The following is a 23,056-nucleotide window of genomic DNA, read 5'->3' as shown; positions in this document are numbered from 1 at the left end:
CCGTGACAACATCCTTGCTGAATAAAAGTATTTTGCTGGCCCCAAATTTTTTAACCAGTGATGTAGACAAAATAGTCAAGCAATTTTTGACAATGATGTGAATATAACAGTCAGCTGGTGAAGATGCTAAAAGTTAACAGATAGATCAGAAAAGCATAGTTTATACTTGACACATCTGATGTGAGAAACAGCTGGCTTCTGAGACTGTCTAAAAAGTACAGAGAGGTACTAAGTTGTTTGTCCTTCAACAAAATTGCAGGCGATATCTGATTTAGATGTCCCTCTTGGCTTAATGTTCACCATTGGTCAGATTTCTTTGCCCATTTTTGGTGAATTTATTGTGAGATTTAAAATTTGCCCATGTTCTCGAATGGTATTTGTTTGGCCGGTTGTAATCATAGCCTAAAGCATAAATTGAGCTATTTAATTTTGGCTCTCTGAGTTAGCTGCCTAGTACAATTCACATTACATCCTGATTAGTTTTACCTCTGTTTCCAGGTGAATAGAGCACATTTCTTTGCCTCTTAGTTTGGGTGCAGTCTTTTGATTGACATGTGAAAGGTCACAGGACAGAGCTGTCTGCATTCGGCGGCTCGCAGCTCTGTGAAGACTGCTCCTCTAGGTCTCTAGCTTGGTCACACCGTCACAGCAAGTGGAAATGTAAACGACTTTGGCAGAGCATGGCCCGTATCAGTTACTCATCCTCTGGCTGTCTGTCAAACAAGATGTTTGCCTTGTTTGAAGGATTGTTATAATTGAGTCTCAGATCCCCAAAATAAAACACCCATGATCCACTCATCCATTCAGAGACAGTTCATCGTTCTTCTAAACTATAAAAAAGAAGTCCCTTTTAATGATGTAAATATGAACTTCCAATGGCAGGGAGGGGTTAACCATGACTGGTCTGGTCTTTCTGCTCCCTCCTCTCTGTCTGCTGGTGGAGCAGAGATGTTGTCTCCTCTGTGGGAGTCCCAGTTTCACTGGAGCTGCTAACAGTGAATGGAGAGCCCTGAAGAACAAGGTCCTTGTGCTTTTTTAACAAAACTCTGGTGCTGTCAGTAGCCCACGTTGAGATACTCTGTGCTTACGGCTGGACGGCCAGACAGCATGGCCTGCTTAGGACTGGAGACTCACAACATATGCAGAGGAAACTTCATACCAGGTTCTGCAGCTGGCTGCTCGACTCTGAGAGGTGGATATCATTCTGAGCGGATATAGGTTCAGCCAGCTTTTAATGGCTACCTGAAGCTTTGTTTACCAAGCTTAGGTTTAATGGAAATTTGCATGACCGCTAAGAAAGCTACTAATGTTTGCATTATTCTGTGGATAATCAACAGGAAGGTCAGTGATTGTTCCATATAATGGCATCTCTCCATCTGAGCAACAGACACGGGAAAGATTGGCACGATATCGATGTATAAAGCTATTTTCAAAGTCGTCTAGTTAGTTTATAGGTCTTAATGAGGTCCTTTTATAATTTGGCTGGTTTCAGGTTTAGCTGAGTCTGATTGGATGCATTTCTTATGGGTTGTTTTACATAAAATGTTTCGCTGAGTTGCTGAATGGAACAGAATTAAAACTAATGGTGCCATGCTCAAAACAACATTAGATGTGATGCTACAGCTACTAAGATGCTGGCTAAATGGCGTTAGTGAGGAAGATAAAACTTTCATGATTTTTCAAGATTTTTCTGATCCTCACAAATGTTTTAAAGCCACTAAATCAGTGTGTTAGCCATGTTTGAGCAGATTCTGACTGTCAGAAATCTTTGAAGGATCTGAAAGATTGTTGAGATCATATTGTGTCACCAAGATGATAAAAGATGTTTTGCTCATCATGTGGAATGACCCTGTCTAAAAAGCTCCAATGTTATGTTGTAAAATCAAGGAGAAAGTAAAAAATGAACCTGATTAGGATCAAGGTCAGTGTTGAGTCATGTGTAGTCAGGGCACCAGGAATGCATCCGTAATACAGTAGCAGAGGCCCCATTATTATCTCCTTTATGGTACATTCATTCTCTTCTCAAAGCTGAAGTATGTCCTTTTTACATTGTGAAATACTTTCCCAGTCTTTCAAAAGTATTTATAATTATTATTCATTGTTCCTACAGTTCTCTTCAGTAACACAAGTGGTGCAGAAATCGCACACTTAAGCTACACAGTACACAGATTCATAGTGAAAACAATAAAATACCAACCATGCGTCCCCAGCACCTTCCAGAGTTTCGTTTACTCGACCTCAGCTGACCTTGTTAACAGTAAACTGACTCATACTGGGTAAAAAAAAAGTTTTTCAGTGAGATTGAGCTTTTCTGTTCCGGTATTTAAGCATGTAGAACATAATTTTATGTTTATGCATTTGACACGGGCAGACTTACAGTAAGTATTTTATCAATATGCATATAATGTGTGTGAATAATGTTGATAGTGCCAAGTTGAGCTACAAGAACTGAGCATTAAGATCAAGTTCTTTTAAAAAGATTTAAAATCACCTCCTGCAGATATTGGCATGTGTGACATGCAGCTGTGTGTTGAACTTGCTATAATGCATTTATAAATTCTCAGCTAATAGAGCTCATGATTGTTGATAAATGTCAGACATTATCATGTTGTCTTTCTGACCAATTTGAGCTGTTTTTATAATCAGCCAAGTAAATCCAGGAACCTCAGCCAAGACGGCAAAGAAAAATGTCTTGAATTTTCCCAGGAAGTCTTCCAAACAGCAAAAGGGTTCAAAAGGGTCGCTCAAGAGCCAGTTGTTTAGGTAGCAGGAAGAACGTCTAGGTTTTTTTATAATGGTGGCTCTTATGTGAAGCTTGAGAGGAGTTGTGTGTGCGTTTTCAATTGTGCTAAAGGTATGATTCCCTTTGTTGTGTATGTGTAGGTGTGTTCAATATAAAAGTCAGGTGGAAAAGTTCCATTCTGTGTGTAATGTTGACAAGCCTGATCTAGAGGTTGGGTCAAGAACATAACGCTGCTTCTGCTTCTCTCCACCAGTTCTCCAGCTAAGGCTACAGCAGAGACGCACTCGCGAGCAGCTCGTTGATCAGGGCATCATGCCACGTGAGTACAGCCTCCGTCATCTAATACTGCTGCGTGCACCAGCAAAGGAGGAAGAGGATGATTCATATTTACCCTTGTATGAAAACTGCTAATTTTAACTAAACATGTTTTTAGTTTTAGTCCTGAAATGCCATTTTGCAACCCATGTTTCTTTCATTTACCGACTGAATGGGAAGGGTTAAAAAGTAAGAGAGACTGAAAAATACAAGATCCAAAATCTTAATAAAATTACAAAGACTTTTTTTTTTCATAACTAACTAATATGCACAATAGGACCAGGAATATGCAATAAATGTTATGTTGACTTTACATGACTTTATATGAATATCTATCTCTACCTTAATGAATTATAATTCCTCTGTGGAAATGTGAAAAGTTATTTCACATTATTTAAAATGATCTTGCTCCCAATCAACATGTGCTACATTTCAAAAGTTAGCATTTTATTAAGATTTTTTTTAGTTAAGCAGCAAGTACATTTATAATGTTAAAAGCAAATTAAAAAGTCATGTCAAATTAAAGCTGCTCTTTTGAACATTCGTCAGATCCACACACAAAGTTTCCACACACACAAAAAATTTCCACAAAAAAAATAAAATAAAACATATTAAAAATAGAACCTTTAAAATAAAACAATTATTTAAAATGTTTTTAAATAGTTCAAATTATTATTGTTTTTGCTGTATTTTTTAATAGAATAAATGCTACTTGGCGAGCATAAGAAACTTTATCTAGTGTAACATCCTTTGTGTTAATTTTCGATGTCCCTAAACAAAAGGAACCCTCACTTAAGGCTGCCTTGTAAATACCTTTCTGTTTTAATGTGCATTTAAGAAAGGAAATCAGTTGGTGCTGTGGTTTCTGTACCAAATCTGCTTTTGAATCCGTTGTTTATTCTCACAATAGCAACCAGGCATAAGGTGACCAATGACTTTCCAAAAGCTTACCTCTCTCCTCACCACTGCTCATTTTGTTATTGCTCATAACCACTTTTCCGTTCAACCAAGTCACCAAGCAGTGTGTGAGATCTGTCACACTTACATAAACATACATAGTTTTTTTTTCCTCTGGCCTTCTCTAATCTGATTGATGGGATTACACTGCATGCTGTCTCATAGCTCAGTGTAATATCAAGCATAGATTCTGCTGGAATTAAGAGGTAGCTGTCTGGTTTTGGAGGGACCATGTAGTCTGTGTTCTGATCTCTGTGTGGGCCCACCATCACCTCTCTGAGTAATATGTGAGACCAGGCGCTACAGCTTTTAGAAATACTGCAGGAGATGAAAGAGCTGTGTGTTTTTGATGACTTTTTGTCCTCATGAGACTGATTCTCTGCTTTTTTTGTGTGTGACTTTATAGCCCTGAAGAGCCCTGCTGCATTCCATGAACAAATCCGCAGCCTTGAGAGAGCCAGGGTAAGAGCCCCAGACCTCCTTCACTTGCCCCAGTCATCTGGGCTCTCTGATCCTCCCTGAAATCTCTTCAGGGTTGTCCAGCTCTCTGTAATGGGACACATGTGAACCTTTCAGTTGATTCAATAGCTTAAGCCTTCTGTAAATGTGTTTGCTATTTGCAAAACACAGAGGAGATCATTATAATGTTTACTTTCTGATCCCTGAATTACAGAGGGATTCCGTTTTCTAAAACTCTATCCTTTTTCTCTTTGTAGACTGAAAATTTCCTAAAGCACAAAATACGCAGCCGTCCAGAAAGGGCCGAGTTGGTCCGCATGCACATCTTAAAAGGTAATACTCCATTCACAATAGATGTAATGGCAGCTAATCTGCCTGCTGGGAAAAGTTTTGCTGAATCTACTGTTTCTAAACAAAGCTGTAGCTCTCAAATCTTTTTAGTAGAGCTGGCCATCAATACAGATTTTCTGATTCGATTTCAAATACAAAACTATTGATACGGTTTGATTTTGAATTAATTCTGAATCATTTGGGAGTGATTTATGATCCATTGTACTTATATGTAAATAAACTTTCCCTCTGCTAGTGCTAATGCTGTTTTATATATATATATATATATATATATATATATATATATATATATATATATATATATATATATATATATATATATATATATATTTATTATTATTATTATTATTATATTATGGGGCCGTTGAATGCTTGAATCTGATTGGCTGACGAATGTTCTGAGATGTGCAATTATTTTCAGGGAAACACACGGCGAACGTAGTTCCAGGCAGCTCTCTTGACCGCATTACAGTTCCATATCACTTCGCATAGTTAACAGTAATAACGGTCACGCAGTTTGCACAAAAAGGTGTTGTCAGCACTGCCCTGACGATTTTATCAGTTAGCCTATATAGTGCAGCAACTTAAAGGCTACACATCACATTTCTCACTAGCGAGGTAATAACAGCGCTGGTTAGAGACGCTGCGGCAGAAGAGTGTTTAGAGACGCACAGAGGTGCGTTAGCCTAATTCACACAAGCTCTCTCTCTATCTTTATTTCTTTTTCTCTGTGTGTCTCTGTCACTCTCGCTCTTTCTAATAACTTCATTAATAACTGCATTAGAATGCTATCAACGGCCAAAGCCTCTGTAACCAGCTTTAAAACGACGTTTTGGTACTAGCAAAAGAAGCATTGAATGAGATTCGGAAGAAATAGTCCTACTCACAATAGCGATTTAAGTACAAAAACAGGACGAATCCCTTTAAATAAATCATCGGATCGATGTCTTGAGTAGTTACCACACCTCAAGAGTTTTACTGTTTAAAAGCCTAACGTTACCCTGTTTGGACAAAACAGCTTGATTCATATGAATTTCTATGAACTTTTTTTGATGTGTTACATTTTTGATGGAATGGACTTTCAGTGGAGGAACAGAAATCTCTCGGGTTTTAATTATGTTAAAACAAAAGTCTCATGGATGAGTAATTGATGACAATTCACATTCTGGTTGAACTAACAATTTAATAGAAAGACATTTCATGGCCTTATATTGCTGTACACAGTCTTTTTATGACTTCAGATTCAATAAAGACTGCAAACTTATGTTCAGAAATGTGTTATTTTGCCATGATGATGAAGATTCATCAGTAGAGACATATGTCCAGTAGCACTGAAAACACTAATACAGGTGGACTTAACTTGGTACATTATAAAAATATGAATTTTAACATACTATGCCTTCAAGTTAGTTAGTTCAGCATCAGCTAAATCATTCAGAACAGCTTAATTAAAAGCAAGAAAAATACATGTTCAAAATAGTCATCCAGATGCTGTTCTTTTCCTTTATTTACCTCTGTGATTGAGTTGACCACTGTGTGATTGCTTTGGTGGTTGAGGAGGGGTGTGGGTTGAAATGATTGCTTTTCTGATTGTCATGGGTTATGGGATATGGGTTGGCAGAGACGGTGGCGGAGCCTTCTCTGCAGGCCACTCAGCTGAAATTGAAGAGAGCTCGATTGGCTGATGACCTGAATGAGAAGATCGCTCAACGCCCCGGCCCCATGGAGCTGGTGGAGAAGAATATCCTGCCTGTGGACTCCAGCGTAAAGGAGGCCATTATTGGTGAAAATGCAAACTATTATTAATGTTGTAAATAAACATGCATGTGGAACATACAGGATATTGAGTTGAAGTTTGATATATTGTCCTTTGTGTTAACTGGGTAGATGGTCAGATGCAGTACCCTAAAACTCTAGAGGAACTGGCAGATGAGGACAGTGGAGATGCGTTTTCACCTGAGCAGCCAGCCAGCCAGGAGTCCCAGGGTTCTGTAGCCTCACCGGGAGATGTCCGGACTATTGAAGAGTCCTCACCATTGCCTAATAACTTGTTACAGGTAGTCCTGCCACCTCCTTTTCACTTCAGGGACAAAACGCTAAGAGCACATGGTGCCAAAAAAACAGAATTTTTTAATTCAGGTTTTTCACAGCACTTCCCTGCAGTGACCACCCCTTCAACAGATTTCCTCAAGCCTTTTTCTGCCAATGAGCAATCAGTTAGCCCTCCAGCACCCATGCCACAGCTAGTCACTGTGGCCCCTGTGAAGTCTGGACCCACCCTTGTAAAGGTCAGTAAAGAACTGAAGAAACAACAAAAATGTATGAAATCATCTATTTTGTATTTTTTGATTTTGATGTAATGCATAATGGGTAATCTCTGTTCAATTTACAGCAAAGTCAGCCCAAGTTACCTGGGGACAAGAGTCGCAGCAAGAAAAGTAAGGAGGCCAAGCCACGTGTGAAAAGGTTAAAATATCATCAATACATTCCCCCAGACCAGAAACAAGAGCTCAACCAAGCCCCGATGGACTCCTCATATGCTCGTTTACTACAACAGCAGCAGCTATTTTTGCAGCTACAGATCCTGAGCCAACAGCAACAGCAGCACTATAACTACCAGACTATCCTTCCTGCACCTCTCAAGTAAGCTAGGAGATCCGGATATGTGTGTTTGTTATTTGTGTATCAGGCCCTGTTGTTTTCAGTATGTACTGCTTTACCAATCCTGTCATTGGGTTTGGTGGATGCAAACCATCTTTTGCTTTTGAAGCTAGCTGTATTTTGTCAACCATTAGTATAATGACTGCATATGAATGGTTTTTGGTGGAAAATGTTTTAAAACACTATTATTGTTGCGAGTGGCCATCAGGACCATTACCTATTTTCCAATAGCAAATCCTGTTTAGTGATTGTCATTAATGGCAGGAAGTTGATGAGGTTATTACTCTGCTTCCTTTTCCGTCTCATGTGGAAGATTTATTTTGACTCGTTTGTTTTTTTTTGCCTCAGCATTGTTTAATGGTGTTTATTTATCGAGAACAAGGGTGAGCAGAACAAATTTTTCCTTCTGTGATGTTAAGTATTGTTTCTCCCCTTTATTCCAATTTTCCCTACTCACCAGGCCTGTGATGGAAGGCCAAAACAGCAGTGCCACATTGGCTATCAACAGCGCAAGCAGCCTTCCTGCCTCAATTGTATTGTCTCTGCCCACAGCAACACCTGTGCGGCCCAACAGCACCCTTTCCAACCGCAAGACAGGAACACTACCTGCCAATCTGGAGGAGATGAAGGTACTGCTAGATTCTTATTTTCCACAAAAGAAAACAAAGAAGTCTCGTATTTTCATCAACTCTGCATTTATTTAAAAATACAATAAAACAATAATATTTATAATTACGCAATAAATTGCTTTTTATATTTTACATTCTGTGATGGCAAAATACATCAATTTTCGGCAGTCATTAATCCAGTCTTCAGTATCACAGGATCCCTCAGAAAACATATTGTAAAATAATATGACTCGATGCTCACTAAACATTTCTTATTATTATCAGTGTTGGAAAAAGAAAACATCTTGATTTTGTGCAAATCATGAAACATTGATTTCAGGATTCTTTGATAAATAGAACATTCAACAGAATATAAGCATATATTTAAAATTGGAAATCTTTGACATTATATATATCTTTGTCACTTTCGATCAATCTAATACATACTGGGTTGCAAAAACTGTTTAGACTAGTCTAAAAAAGTTAGTCATCTAACTTATTTTCTTCAATACTGGTCATAACTTTTTAAAGTCAGTTACAAAAAGTTAGAGTGGTCTAATGTGAATCCAAAAAATAAGACTGATTACCCCTTGGCTAACTGTTAGTTGGTCAAATTAGTTTGTAAACCATTGTCTTAACACAATGTCTATGTTTATGTAACTGGTATCTGGATGAATAAAAAAAGAAAAATTCAATTTCCAACCCCAAACATTTGAACTGTAGTGTGTAGTAAATAAAAATAAAATAAACAACGTTTAACTATAAAAAAATCTATATATGACTTTTCCATTATGGAAAATTTGGTTCAGAATTTTTGTCTTCAGTAAATGTGCATCTTATTCATTAAGTGTCATAGAATCCAGATGATCATTAGCAATTTATATGGTGGTATATTTCACTAATAGTGACTTTATTTTGGCAGGTGGCAGAGCTGAAAATGGAGTTAAAATTACGTGGTCTTCCAGTGTCAGGAACAAAAATAGACCTTATTGAACGGCTTAAGCCTTTCCAAGAAAACAGTGTCACTACTACAACCAACAACTGCACAGGACCAAGCATACAGCCCTGTAGCACACCTATGGAGGTGTCCAGCACCACAACAACTCTATTGCCCATCCAACAGCGCTCTGAAAATCTGAGCTCCACCCCACCTGTGTCTCCTGGCTCCTCAGAGCTTCACAGCAAAGGTGACGCATCCACAGAGGGACAGGCAGAGGGCCAACACCGCAGTTTAGTAAAGGCAGCTCCTGTTCCCGAGGAGCAGGACCGAAGACTACATGAAAAGGAGCGACAGATCAAGGAACTGCTGCGTAAACTGGAGCAGGAGCAGAAGCTGGTGGAGGAACTGAAAATGCAGTTAGAAGTAGAGAAAAGGAGCGGACAGGTCGTTCCACCTGCAGAAAATAACAACAATTCCACTCCAGCCACCATGTTGGCATCTGTCAAAACAGAAAACACTGTCCTTCCTAACTGCACAGTGAGTTCACACACTACGCCAACGCTGGTGAAGCTCGAGGAGGCCCATCCCAACCAGGTGACAGCTACTCCTCTCCATCAGTTCATAATCAGCCACCAAGGAGTACCACAGGTCATAGGGCAGCCCCAGACTCTTCTAACCACTCCGCATGGGGGCACTCAGATCCTTCTTCCAGTGCCCCTGGCGAATAATACCACTACTATCCAGCTACCCAACACTAATGTCAAACTACAGGTAACATAAATTTTGTGTGTGTATGTGTTAGGTACAGTATATACTAGTGTCATTACATAAATGTAATCTTGATGTCTTTTTGTAGCCAGTTTTGCAGGCTGTCTCTCAATCAGGGCCAGGTCTAATTCAGACCCCCCAAATACAGCCCGCCAAAGCAGAGAGTCTTACATCACAACAGCTGCTTATAGCTCACAACAACATAGTTCAGGTCAGTCTTATAACCAAATGGAAATAAGTTGCCGCAGAATATATAATTGATCAAATATAATAGCATAAATATTATATAAAAGATTATATGTGTTTTTATATAATATTTAATTATGTAATTTACTGATAATACTAAGAATTGAAACTTCAGCACGAAATCAGCGTGTTGGGATTTCTGTAGGATCATGTGACACTGAAGCCTGGAGTAATGGCTGCTGAAAATTTAGCTTGGTTATTTTAGGAATAAAATACATTATAAAAGATATTCAGACAAGAAACAGTTATGCCATACTCTGCCATACGGAAACACCGCCCCTGCTCAAGATGACTGAATGTCAAACTATTAATTGGCCTGGCTTATATATCACTTTTATCCACACTACAGAGGTTTTTGTTTTTTTACAGAGTATTGAATGACACTGGAATCTGAGTAGGAACAGGGTCAGTGCCAGCAGGAGCAATCAGAACAAGTGAACATAATCTGTGAGCTCTGGGGTCATCTAGATTTTTCTGTCCAGCAGAGTCATTCATCAGTGAGATGGATGGGAGTTGCTGGTCTCATTTTTTCTAGGCTTTCACTCTACTGTAATTGGCCTGTCCTGGCAGCAAGGGACCATGCTATGGTTTTCCAGCTAGATGCCTATTACTTTGGCATAGTGAACAAGCCTGGCCTGAGTCCTGGATAACTAGAGTAACTAGAGCTCATTGGTTGTGATGAGCTGATAACATTTTCATTGACAGCCGTGCCTGAAGGACCCATGCCAGTGTGACCTGAGGAGGCTTGTTCTCATACCAAGCAGAAAGATCATAACACAATCCAGACTGTTTAGCATATGATCTCTAGGATGCTAGTGGGTATTTCTGGATGCTCATGATCTATTGGTTTACTCCTTACACAGACCCTGCCTGTGGGCACCACCAAGAGGTCGGGTTTCCAGCACGGTACCAATGAGAATCCAGCAGGCCTGGAGATACCTCAGTGCTTCCTCAGCAGATCCCCAGATAACAGGATCTCACCTCTGACATCCCCCATCCCATCATCCCTTATCAATGGGCCTCTAAACAAGGTAGCACATCCTGCTTTTTTTGTTAGATGTTTTTAGTGTTGCTGTTCTGTTTTGAGTTGAGTGTTTACTCAGTTTTTTTTATCCCCAGACCTCCTTCATCCAGCAGTCCCCAGTTTTCAATCAGACGCCCAAGAACAGAGAGCCGCCCGGCTATGAGGAGGCTGTCAAACAGACCCGCAGCCTACAGAATCCTGCCGTCTCAGAGGTGACGTCTCTCTGCTTTCTATATATCCATGTATGCTCGTACACGTTCTGGGATGAATAGTGGGTTAAGCAGTTTTTACTTCACCCAAAAATGTACTTCTAATGTTTTTCCAATCCTTTTATTTATTGTGTGTACTTCCAATCTCCAAAACAGAAAAAAAAATGCACCAATTATGTGCAGTAGTCCATGTGACTCATGCACAACAGGTCAGTCCATCTCAAGAGGTTGCTTGACCATTTGTAACCCTTTCACACAATATGTTTATAATATTACAGCTGAGTCATTAGTTTGCACTGCATCACATAGACAAAACGTTAATTCATCTAGTTCTCTGAAAGTTAGTAGCTGGTGAACTAGGAGGAGAATAGAGCAAACTTTAATTACCTACACAATGACATTAATTGAAATATGTTGAACTGTGCTATAAAATCATGTGTTAGTTTTTTTTTTTAAGTGCTTGTTTAAATGTCTGTATTTAAACTTAAAATAAACCAGTTATTGAAAACATTGAACAGCTGTGATAATTTGACAAGCTCTAACCAAGACTCGCTCTGGCTCGGTGTCAGTTAAAGCACAAAAGAATATTTGAATTTAGCAGTTCATCACAATCCACTGGACGTACTAATCAAAATGTTGTGATTGTACGTGACAAAGGGTTTAATAATTTTTTTTTAATGGTTACACTATTGGTATTATTCCTGTTCCGTAGACTTTGAACTTTGCTCGAAAATTCTACTTTTAGAGTCAATATGCAATCGAAAATCTTTTGTAGGGGTTACCTAGAGCAATTCAAGATTGAGACTTTGTTTTTTGTTTTTTTTAATGGAAGTGAGAATTTGCAAAGAAAAAAGAAAAAAACACTTATTTTCATGTTGGTTTATCTCTGGGACTTCTACCTAAACCACAAAGATGGCTGTGGTTAAACTAATACAATTTTTTTACTTTATTTTGGTAACAGTATTTTGCAGTACCAATACATAAAGGTAACCTCTCAAAAAATGTGGAAAATAAAACAAAAATTAATTGGACCACTTATGATGGACTGAATGTATTCCAAGTTCTCTGATGCCATATGATGACTGAAGTTATTACATACTTACATAGTACATAATTACAAAAACACAAAATATATCTGTATACCAATTCCCCAGTGAAAATGAAAAATTAAGTACTTGATGGATTTCAATAGACAATAAATGCACTCTGTCACCTATCACAATTAAATTCTGCATTCTGTATCACTATTTTATTGTGTGAAATTGTGAACTCTACCTTTAAGACTCTTTGTTTGCAGTTAACTAGAGGTAGCCCTTGTCCATTGTTTATTGCTGTGATGACTGTAGTTATTTTAGTTAGAATTTAACTGACTAATTATTGCTGCTTCTTGTTTGCCCTTTCTTCTGTGCTGTCCTTGAACTAGGGGTAGGCAGTATGGCCGAAATCGTAAATCACGATATGAGTCATTTTACATCACGGTAACAATATATATAATGATATAGTTATTTACACTACACTACACTATAGTTATTTATACAACAGTAGAACAAATAAATGAATGAGCTTCCCGGATACAATATACTGTTTAACATTTCACGTAAGCCCTAAATTACTTTGTTTATGAGGATACTTGCAAATTATGTCAAAGGCCTATAAAGGTGCAAAATAACTCCGATCAGTACTCCCATCCTCTATGAGTACCATCTTCATGTGTGTGCATTTCTCTGACACCGCTCAGAAACAGTCTCCAACAGCACGTGCATACAGTATAGCGGAATGAGTTCTATTTTGCTGCTTATTGCATTTCAACGCCTTAAGATGACCTGTTTTTAAACCACAATGCTTAAGAATGTGCGCTAACAATACGTTTCCGTTACCTTGAACTGAAAAGTCATTTACATTTTTTGTCAATCTGCAGATTCCCACAGCAACGAGTCAACAGATGGATGATCTCTTTGACATTTTAATAGAAAGTGGAGGTGAGTTTGTCATTTTGTTGCAGACTGCAATAGATCAGGTTCATTTGTCAACTCAAACTATAACTCCAGATACAGATGTCTATTTTAACAATTGTCTGTGTGGAGGCTGAGAATGTCAGACTCATCCTGGCTACATTTCCCAGAAGCCCCTTTTCCAGCGCTGATTGAAGTAACAGCCTGGTGTCTGCAAAATTCAGTGACAAATACTACCATTCAAAAGTTTGGTGTCAGTAAGATTTTCTTTTTGAAAGAATGTTATGCTGTTATTCATGTTTATTGAATTTGGTGTTCAAGAAACTTGAATAACAGTATTTGTTTCTTAATAAACGTATTAGAATGATGTGAGACTGAAGACTGGAGTAATGGCTGCATAAAAAAAAAAAGAACAAATCCCTTACCCTAAACGTTTTGTGTAGTTTGATTATTTATTTAACTTTTTTTGTCAACCTTTTAATTTCCTGTGCCACCCCTTTTATTTTATTTTCTGCAGAGATCACTCCCTTTAGTCAACAGGACCCATCTGTACCTAAGATGATGCCCGTTACGGCCAGCATCACCACCTTGCCTATCAACACCGCCCTGTCCCGACCACCTGCCCAGGTGCAGATGGCACCCCCACCGGCGCTGATGTTGGAGCCCATGCCCAGCCTGGCCTCCCTGGACTCTGACAACCAGTTGGAGGCTCTGCTGGAGGGCACGCTGGTGGGGGACGGAGAGCCAGAGCAGAGGACTTTGGGCCTGCTGGAGGAGCTGCAAAACCAAATGCTGGAGCAGCCAAACTCCCCTATGGACACGTCTGAGCTGGGATTCAGCGACCCACCTGCACCTTCCTCTTCCCTGTCCTTTAGTCTCCAAGACACTGGCCTGGACAACATGGAGTGGCTGGACCTCACAATGCCTGGGCCCATTGGCGGACTCAATCCATTGGGCATCACCTCAGAATTCCTGGACACCCATGACCTTCAGCTGCACTGGGACTGAGAGGAATCGCTTCAAACACTGTTATACTTTCACTCGCACAACAAGTCGTGTGTCTGTGGGGCGTACAGCAGGGGAAGAAAGGATTGTCATTGTGGCGGCGGTTCACGTCTGGCAGCTTTATGTGACTAGACTCTAGCTCAGCTGTACACTTCACTTATGCTGGTTCTAATCACCATCTGTTCTCTTTCACATTATTGCTCGTTTGATCAGAAAAGGCACACAAGCCTTGTGGGAAATGCTGGCTAGGTCCTGAATGTTCTCCCTTTGCTGTGCCATTCTGAGAGGGAGTTGCTTTTGGGTAGATGGAATTCTGCTGTATTGCTATTTTGGCTTTTTCATTCATGTGCCATTGACTTGAGATTGGTTGCAGTGAGTCTCTAAATATCCTCACAGCTAATTTTAAGGAAGGGTAAGCTGTCAGTTCCAGACGATGTGGCATCAAAGTAGAGTTCACTTTGTTTGCCAAAAATTGAGCTTTGAGCAATGACGCCATTAGTGCTCCGGTACGTAATCATGAGTGTCTGTGTGGAGGATGAGAATGTCAGATTCAACCTGGCAGTTAAGCCACATTTCCCAGAATCCCCTTTTTCCACCACTGACTGCAGCAACAGCCTGTTTTCTGCGAGATTTGCTGGAAATATACTACCCTTCAAAAGTTTGGGATCAGTAAGATTTTTTAAAACGGAAATTAATTGTTTTGTTCAGGAAAGTGACATTAAAGACATTTATAATGTTACAAAATATGTTTCTATTCATCAGAAAAAAATGAACATGAAAAATTTCTGAAAGATCATGTTTCACTGAGGACTGTTGGCTGCTGAAAATTCAGGTTTGTCATCATAGGAGTACATGACATTTTTGATTATATTAAACTAGGAAACAGTTATTTTATATTATAGAAATATTTTACAGTTTTATTGTTTTTACTATATTTTGATCGAATGCATCCTAGTGAGCATTAAAATACTTTCCAAAAACAAATCCAAAAAAAATCTTACAGACCCAAAACTTTCAAACAGTAGTATAGTTTGAGATGACTGGCGGCTGACCAGAGGAATGGATTCATGTTTTATAAAGTGGCTTCAATTGCAGATTTTCTGTAAACATAAACGCCAATCTTGGATGAGGTTGCAAAGAGCATTTGGTTTGATTGGGATCTGAGAATTGCAGACATTTTTAAATCCTGGACACATATATATATATATATATATATATATATATATATATATATATATATATATAAAGAATATAAAAAAAGAAAAAAGAATTTTGTCTGACTACCCTCGTCTTTGTGAATTGTTTGTGAATCAGTGTGTCTGTGTGATATTTTTTTTGTTTTCATCACTTCAGTGGAACGTTGTGTGTTTGACTCAACATGACTTTAGGTGCATCATACTGTAAAAAAAGTTCCAGTTTTTTTTCCAATGTTTTTCTCAGATCGGTTCTTGCAGTGGTTGCTATAATTTGAGTTCTGACTGATAGATGTATTTTTGATGCCATGGAACAAATTTCCATTAGAGATGCAGCTTTTGCAAAGCGATCATGTAAATGAAGCCATCCGAAGTGACAGCTGACACTAAAAACAGTGATCTCTAGCAGCACTATATATATTATGTATGAACACGGGGCATCTTTGTACTGGTTATTCCTCCTGTAAATGGAGTTTTGAAAATGCAAAGCTCTCTGGGGTTTTAGAAGTGAAGCGGACTGCTGAAGTGGTAACTGATGACTTTACTCCACGTTAAATGTCACTTGCAGCTTAATAATTTGTTTGTTGAGGGAATCCGTGAACAAATTGATCCAAATTTGTCTGCTTTTGTTGTTCTGAATTTTTTAACAGGCCTGTTTTCTCAGGTTCCTATACTAAATATTTGCATGTTGGGTGCATGTGTTTGTATGGCTGAGCGTCTCTGTCTGTTTTACTGTCTTTGTTCAAGTTGAACTGTTCGAAATTGCTACAGACCGTCCAAATGTTTAAATGAACAACATTTTATATTTGCAAATATCTTGGCAGCATGTGAAAAAATGTCATATTTAATGTGATGTCTTTGAGAGAAACATCCTCTTGGTGTTTTTTTCTTCTGGTTCTATCTGTGCTTTTCTTTCACGATTTAATGTTGTCAGCCACTTCATGGATTGTTTATGTACCTTTCCATTCAGCGAGGCAATACGCGTCCACTGGCTTTGAACTAACATCTTTCAGATTATCAGTTTGTTCTGAAGGGACACATTATTTGTACAAGTACAAAATGTACAGCACTTTCCTTCTGCAGTGATGAACTGCTCATCACAGATCAACCGCACAGCGTCAAAGCATCTTTACAGATGTGCTTTTATAAAAGAGAACTTTTAGCAGCTTTTTGTGCTTCAGTGTTATGTGTGTTGTCTGCTTACTAGTCGAACGATTAACAATGCTCATCGGCTCTGTTTTTAAGGCTTTGTTTGTAATGTTCACCTTGCATACTGTCCAAATTGTGGCATCTCCAGAGAAGAACAAAATGCCAAATACTAGTCCTAACTAGTATAATCTTTCAGTTTGGGGGCAAATTTAGTCCAGTAGGGAATAATGCATGTGTCAGACTGTTCAGAGCAGTTTTTGGCATTGCTGGTGCAATATTTTAATAAAATATTACTCTGACAAGCAAGTGGAGGAGAAAGAATATGAAACAAACTGACCTGGCTAGGTTTCTGTCATGTGATGTTATTTAGGCCTTCTGTGGCAATAAAACTTATAAACAAAGAGCCCAAAAATTGTACTATGCCGCTTCATGTAGATACATACAGTACTGTTCAGAAATTCGGGGGCAGTAAGTGTTTTTCCCCCTAAGAAATTCATACTTTTATACAGCAAGGGCACCTTAACTTGATTTAAAGTAATAGTAAATACATTTATGTTACAAAACATTTATATTTCAAATAAATTAAGTTCTTTTCATCTTTCTATTCATCGAATCCTGAAAAAAAACCTTCCACAAAAATATCATTATTGATCATGTTTCTTGGGCACCAAATCAGCATATTAGAATTATTTCAAGGATAATTTGACGATGACTGGAGTAATGGCTGCTGAAAATACAGCTTCTTCACAGGAATAAATAATTTTCAACTGTATTATTTAATAGAAACCAGTTATTTTAAAGCAGCTGTATGTAAGGTCTTGAAAAATCATTTTTAATTGTATAATGACATCTAATAAGACGATGGCTTCAGTCCCATGCCCCCTGAATGTTTGTTTTGGGAGTTTGTAAGTTTGGTGAGTCAGTATGAAATGCTTTGAAAAGGGCAGATTGCTTTGCTGCAGCAACAAATTCACATGTACTATAGAACGCTACAAAGTCACAAAACTACATACAGTTGCTTTAGTACTGTTTTAGTGTATTTTTGCTTAAACAAATGCAGCCTTAGTGAGAATAAGAGACTTTCAAAAACAAAAACATCATACCCTTAATTTTTGAACAGTATTGTAGATGGTTGAGGATTTTTCTGTTGGAGAAAACCGTTAAACTGTTGCATTGAATTTAGATGACTAGATGAAAAGTCTATATAAGTTTGTTGTTTCATTGCGCAGTTGGAGAGTAAAGCAATAACTTGTGTTTCATATACAGTGCTGTATTGTATACAGTATATGCAGAAGATTGATATCAGAGCATCATTTTAGTTTTACATCGTCTATTTGCATGGACACCTGTTCTGGCTGAGCTCTAGAAACCCGTGGCTTGCGTTTTTTGCCATTTAGGATGTCGAAGTTCAGCTTGTGTTGAGCATCATTTAGAGATTTAGAAATCCTAGCTCCGTATTTTCAGCAACATCTGCTGGACTCATCTAGCTTTTTTCCACACATTGATGTATATTATGTATCAGTGGTGACGACACTGGGCGATATTTACTGCCGCCTTTCAGCATGCTCCAAAGCGGTAGATCAATCATCATTTGTATGCCATATGTTTGCACATTGTGTATATATTTTAATGGATGTAATACATATTTTTATACATGTTTGGCGCATCCATGATCTCTATTTTGTGAATAGTTTTAAAGATACAAGTATATATATGCCATCATGTGTCAATGAAAATCAATGTATTGTGAAAATACTGTCGTAGAGGATGTTATAGAGTCTCTTAAATATACCAGAGGAATGACATTCAAAATTGTGTCTGCTTTTGTTTATTTTGGTCATAAGAGTTGCTGGAACCATGTTTTTTTTATTCTGAATATCTAATATTATACATATTTTAGGGTTATCTTAGGGTTTCTCATGATAAAGTTTCACGTACAAAAATAAATCCATTGTTTTCATAGTGACATTTGATACAGCATTCCTCTTATAACAGTTCTTCAGGCTATCTAACTATTACATGCATGCAAAGAAGTATTGCATTCATAGAATCACAAATGTCACTCAAACCTGGAAATTTGGATATCCGTTAATTATACTGTAGATGTTGCAATGATAAACAAGTTTTGTTTCAAGGAACTGAATTGTTATTCAAATCAATGTTACTGTACACACTTTTTTTTATTACCAAGAAACCTTCATATGAAAATGAGTATCTGTAGTATATATGGATGACATAGTAAGCCTACTATAAGTACTATTTCTCAATTTTCTTACGTGTACTATATTTTAGATAAACATGTTATTTTATAATGAATAAATAGTGAACCACTCCAAGACGTGATAGGGATGGTCATTTGGTGAATGAATTGATTCTTTTCAGTGAACCATTTAAATCAGTGCGCACTGAATGACTCAATTGTGAATTCAACTGATCCAAATGTTAACAACTCTGATTCAGTCTGGTCAGAGTGAGTCTAAACCAATGTCTCACTCAAAATGAGCCAGTAGTACATGATGTGTACTTCTTCCACTACTAGTCATTACTATGATTCGATCACCCTAAAAGCCTATTGGAAGTGGTTAATACAAACGACTGTTAGCCACTAGCACAATATTAGTGTAGCACATTAGATTAATGTTAATAGACAGTTATTAATTGCTAGTTGAATTCATTTGTACATATAGTTTTGCCCAATCTCAAAGTCTACATATTGACTTCCCCAGCAAAGAGATACAAATCCCTTTTGACCATGTCCTGTGCTCAGCTTCAAGCTCTTCTGGAAGTTTTCACAGTCATGATGTTACAGATTATTAACCGTATTACTTTTTGCTTCAAATCCTATTTACCAAACAGATATCTTTGTGGCAGGATGGACACCTGTGGACGACATCTTTGAAGCGATTCATACAGAAGGGAACCAGGCAACATCCAGCCAGACACCTATCCCAGAAACAACAGAATGACAATGTAAATGTCTGCTCGGATACTGTAGAAATAAACATCCATTTTTAGGTAGGCTAATCGCCTGCTTAGCAGATTCATATACAGAGAGAAACTTATTACGATATGTTCATGTGACCATTAATACAACAGTTCTGGGTTTTGAATCTGATTAGCGGAGTGTAATGATGGTGTTGATCAGTGTGGCTTCGAGTATATTTTTATATATTTAAATATTTAGCAATGGGGTTTTTGTTTGACTGTTTGTCTGTGTTATTTCATTCCGATTGAAACATAAGTTGTCCGTGTAAACATACTCACGGAAACACTAGTAGGTGTTGACAAGTTACTGTGTGAGTGAATCACTGAATCATTCATCGAATTGTTTCTTTCAAAGCAATGATTCATTCAACAACTGATAAGTTCCTTCTTCATTTACTGTCTTTCTAAGCTCATGTGAATTTCTTTAGTGAGAAATGTTTGTTTTTTGTTGTTGTTGTTGTTCATTTAAATCCGTTGTCCCCAAAACTGTGTGGTTATCCACATCCTTCATTTTAGTTTCTGAGCAACAGTAACTGAGTAATTGAATCATTTACTCAGTTTGTATAAAAATACACATTTATTGCAGACCACTGTTGCTCAGAAACACACATTGATTAATGATTGATTATTCACTATAGAATACTTACCCTACCACAGATAAGAGACAACAAAAGACGAAGGCATTGCTGCCCAGTTTATAGTGGATCTCAGTGGTGACAATCTCAAGGCAAGCAGGGCACTTCACTTTGGACGGGGACATGCTGACATCGTCCAGGCTTACTAGAGTCTCTGGGAAGGCAAGACACGTTCATCTGTTTATTCATAACATGCAAAATGTTTCTTTGGCATTTTTAAACTTTGATATATGTTTATGGGTTTTTGCCCTGCAACTTGTCAGTTGTGAGCAAGTATCATATGTAATGCAACATAATTGTATTATTTTACCTGTGTTTTTCTCTTTCTGAGCAATGGTAGGAGATACAGTTTCTGTAAGAGAAATATGGAGAATGATTAGTGTCTGGATTGGAGCTTTTCAATTTGAGATGGAGAGTATATCATACAAGATAATCAGTGTTACATTTGCAACATGACTATTATTTTACCTGTGTTTTCCTCTTTCTGAGCAATGGTAGGAGATACAGTTTCTGTAAGAGAAATATGGAGAATGATTAGTGCCTGGATTGGAGCTTTTCAATTTGAGATGGAGAGTATATCAAACAAGATAATCAAAGTTTCATTTGCAATATGACTATTATTTCACCTGTGTTTTCCTCTTGCAGAGCAAAGACAGGATAATTTGTTACTGTAAAAGACACTGGGAGAATGTAGAGTCCTTGGATTGGAGCTTGGATTGGATCTGTCAAGAAAAGTATATCATACAAGATTAATCAATTATATATTTGCATACTTCTTACTAAAAATGTTCCATAAAAGCTACAGTATTGAAAAACAATGCGTTTTGTGTACTCAATCAGAAGAAGAGACAATAAGTTAAAACTTTTTATCTGGAGGCATTTTTTCATGTTAATTACAATAAATTACAGGTTTATCTCAAATTAGAATGTTGTGGAAAAGTTAATTTATTTCTGTAATTCAACTCAAATTGTGAAACTCGTATTAAATAAATTCAATGCACTCAGACTGAAGTAGTTGAAGTCTTTGGTTCTCTTAATTCTGATTATTTTGTTTCATATTTAACAAAAACCTACCAATTCACAAATCTCATCAAATTAAAATACTTCATAAGATCAATAAAAAAAAACTTTTTAGTGAATTGTTTGCCTTCTGGAAAGTATGTTCATTAATTGTACATGTACTCAATACTTGGTAGGTGCTCCTTTTTCTTTAATTACTGCCTCAATTCGGCGTGGCATGGAGGTGATCAGTTTGTGGCACTGCTGAGGTGGTATGGAAGCCCAGGTTTCTTTGATTGTGGCCTTCAGCTCATCTGCATTGTTTGGTCTCTTGTTTCTCATCTTCCTCTTGACAATACCCCATAGATTCTCTATGGGGTTCAGGTCTGGTGAGTTTGCTGGCCAGTCAAGCACAACAACACCATGGTCATTTAACCAACTTTTGGTGCTTTTAGCAGTGTGAGCAGGTGCCAAATCCTGCTGGAAAATTAAATCAGCATCTTCAAAAAGCTGGTCAGCAGAAGGAAGCATGAAATGCTCCAAAATTTCTTGGTAAACGGGTGCAGTGACTTTGGTTTTCAAAAAACACAATGGACCAACACCAGCAGATGACACTGCACCCCAAATCATCACAGACTGGAAACTTAACACTGGACTTCAAGCTACTTGGACAATGAGCTTCTCCATCTTTCCTCTAGACTCTAGGACTTTGGTTTCCAAATCAAATACAAAACTTGCTCTCATCTGAAAAGATGTTGCCACTGTGCAATAGTCCAGTTCTTCTTCTCCTTAGCCCAGGTAAGATGCCTCTGATGTTTTCTGTGGTTCAGGAGTGGCTTAACAAGAGGAATATGAGAACTGTATCCAAATTCCTTGACATGTCTGTATGCCTTGACCCCAGCCTCAGTCCATTCCTTGTGAATGGATTTTGCTTAGCAATCCACATTTTTTCCTTCCACTCAACTTTCTGTTAACATGCTTGGATACAGCACTCTGTGAACAGCCAGCTTCTTTGTCAACTGTCAGATCAGCAGTCTTCCCCATGATTGTGTAGCCTAGTGAACCAAACTGAGAGACCATTATGAAGGCTCAGGAAACCTTTGCAGATGTTTAGATTGGCATGTCACCATATTCTTATTTGTTGAGATGAGTGAGTGAGAGTGAATTGGTAGTGAATTGAGCCAAAATCATCACAATTAAAAGAACCAAAGACTTAAATTACTTCAGTCTGTGTGCATTAAAGTTATTTAATACATGAGTTTCACAATTTGAGTTGAATTACTGAAATAAGTGAACTTTTCCACAACATTCTAATTTGAGATGCACCTGTACATTTTAATTGATTATTTTAATTTAATGTTTTACTTTTAAGTAAAGCATTTAAATAGATTTTTTTAATATACTTATATAATACGCAAAACAAATTTATAAACGCAACACTTTTGTGTTTGCCCCCAGTTTTCATGACCTGAACTCAAAGATCTAGGACTTTTTCTATGTACAAGAAGGCCTATTTTTCTCAAATATTAACCACAAATCTATCTAAATCTGTGTTAGTGAGCACTTCTCCTTTGCTGAGATAATCCATCCACCTCAGAGGTGTGGCATATCAAGATGTTTATTAGACAGCATGATTATTGCACAGGTGTGCCTAAGCAAAGTCCTTTTAGGCAAGTCGTGCCACTCGGCCGCCATCTTGGCTACGCCCCCGGGCAGCTATTTCAGCCAAACAAGACCAGGCTCCTATCTAAATGAATAGTCAGAACTGCACTTTCACTGGTCACCAAGACATACAAACTGAATGTATAGAAACAGCAGTAAAATATGATAAAAAAATCGCTGAAAAAGTGTTGCGTT

General features: G+C 37.9%; 1 protein-coding gene and 1 long non-coding RNA gene across 4 annotated transcripts in view; one reads left to right on the top strand and one right to left on the bottom strand.

Moving 5' to 3' along the window:
- Nucleotides 1-15,428, top strand: part of mrtfba (myocardin related transcription factor Ba) — a 37,052-nt gene extending 21,624 nt beyond the window's left edge. Inside the window, exons 3-16 of one of the 3 annotated variants that reach the window (XM_059530777.1) lie at nucleotides 2,997-3,062; nucleotides 4,422-4,477; nucleotides 4,732-4,807; nucleotides 6,447-6,608; nucleotides 6,713-6,882; nucleotides 6,976-7,113; nucleotides 7,218-7,468; nucleotides 7,947-8,115; nucleotides 9,017-9,805; nucleotides 9,891-10,013; nucleotides 10,912-11,079; nucleotides 11,168-11,284; nucleotides 13,200-13,260; nucleotides 13,751-15,428. In XM_059530777.1, the coding sequence (XP_059386760.1) occupies nucleotides 2,997-3,062; nucleotides 4,422-4,477; nucleotides 4,732-4,807; nucleotides 6,447-6,608; nucleotides 6,713-6,882; nucleotides 6,976-7,113; nucleotides 7,218-7,468; nucleotides 7,947-8,115; nucleotides 9,017-9,805; nucleotides 9,891-10,013; nucleotides 10,912-11,079; nucleotides 11,168-11,284; nucleotides 13,200-13,260; nucleotides 13,751-14,241 (2,837 nt within the window). In that variant the 3' untranslated portion in view covers nucleotides 14,242-15,428. Of the gene's footprint in view, nucleotides 1-2,996; nucleotides 3,063-4,421; nucleotides 4,478-4,731; nucleotides 4,808-6,446; nucleotides 6,609-6,712; nucleotides 7,114-7,217; nucleotides 7,469-7,946; nucleotides 8,116-9,016; nucleotides 9,806-9,890; nucleotides 10,014-10,911; nucleotides 11,080-11,167; nucleotides 11,285-13,199; nucleotides 13,261-13,750 lie in introns of all 3 variants that reach the window. The other 2 variants (XM_059530776.1, XM_059530778.1) reach the window with 2 other exon arrangements.
- Nucleotides 15,429-18,248: 2,820 nt separating this feature from the next.
- Nucleotides 18,249-20,924, bottom strand: LOC132121419 (uncharacterized). The gene is made up of 5 exons (XR_009426269.1): nucleotides 20,827-20,924; nucleotides 20,669-20,710; nucleotides 20,511-20,552; nucleotides 20,213-20,354; nucleotides 18,249-19,523 (listed from the first exon to the last, which is right to left on the bottom strand). It is a non-coding gene; the product is annotated as an uncharacterized LOC132121419 (long non-coding RNA).
- Between the last annotated feature and the right edge of the window lie 2,132 nt (nucleotides 20,925-23,056).

This window comes from Carassius carassius, chromosome 39 (genome assembly GCF_963082965.1).
Source record: "Carassius carassius chromosome 39, fCarCar2.1, whole genome shotgun sequence".
In the NCBI taxonomy this organism is placed as follows: domain Eukaryota; kingdom Metazoa; phylum Chordata; class Actinopteri; order Cypriniformes; family Cyprinidae; genus Carassius; species Carassius carassius.
The sequence above is the reverse complement of the archived record's forward strand: the minus strand, read 5'-3'. Positions and strand labels throughout refer to the sequence as shown.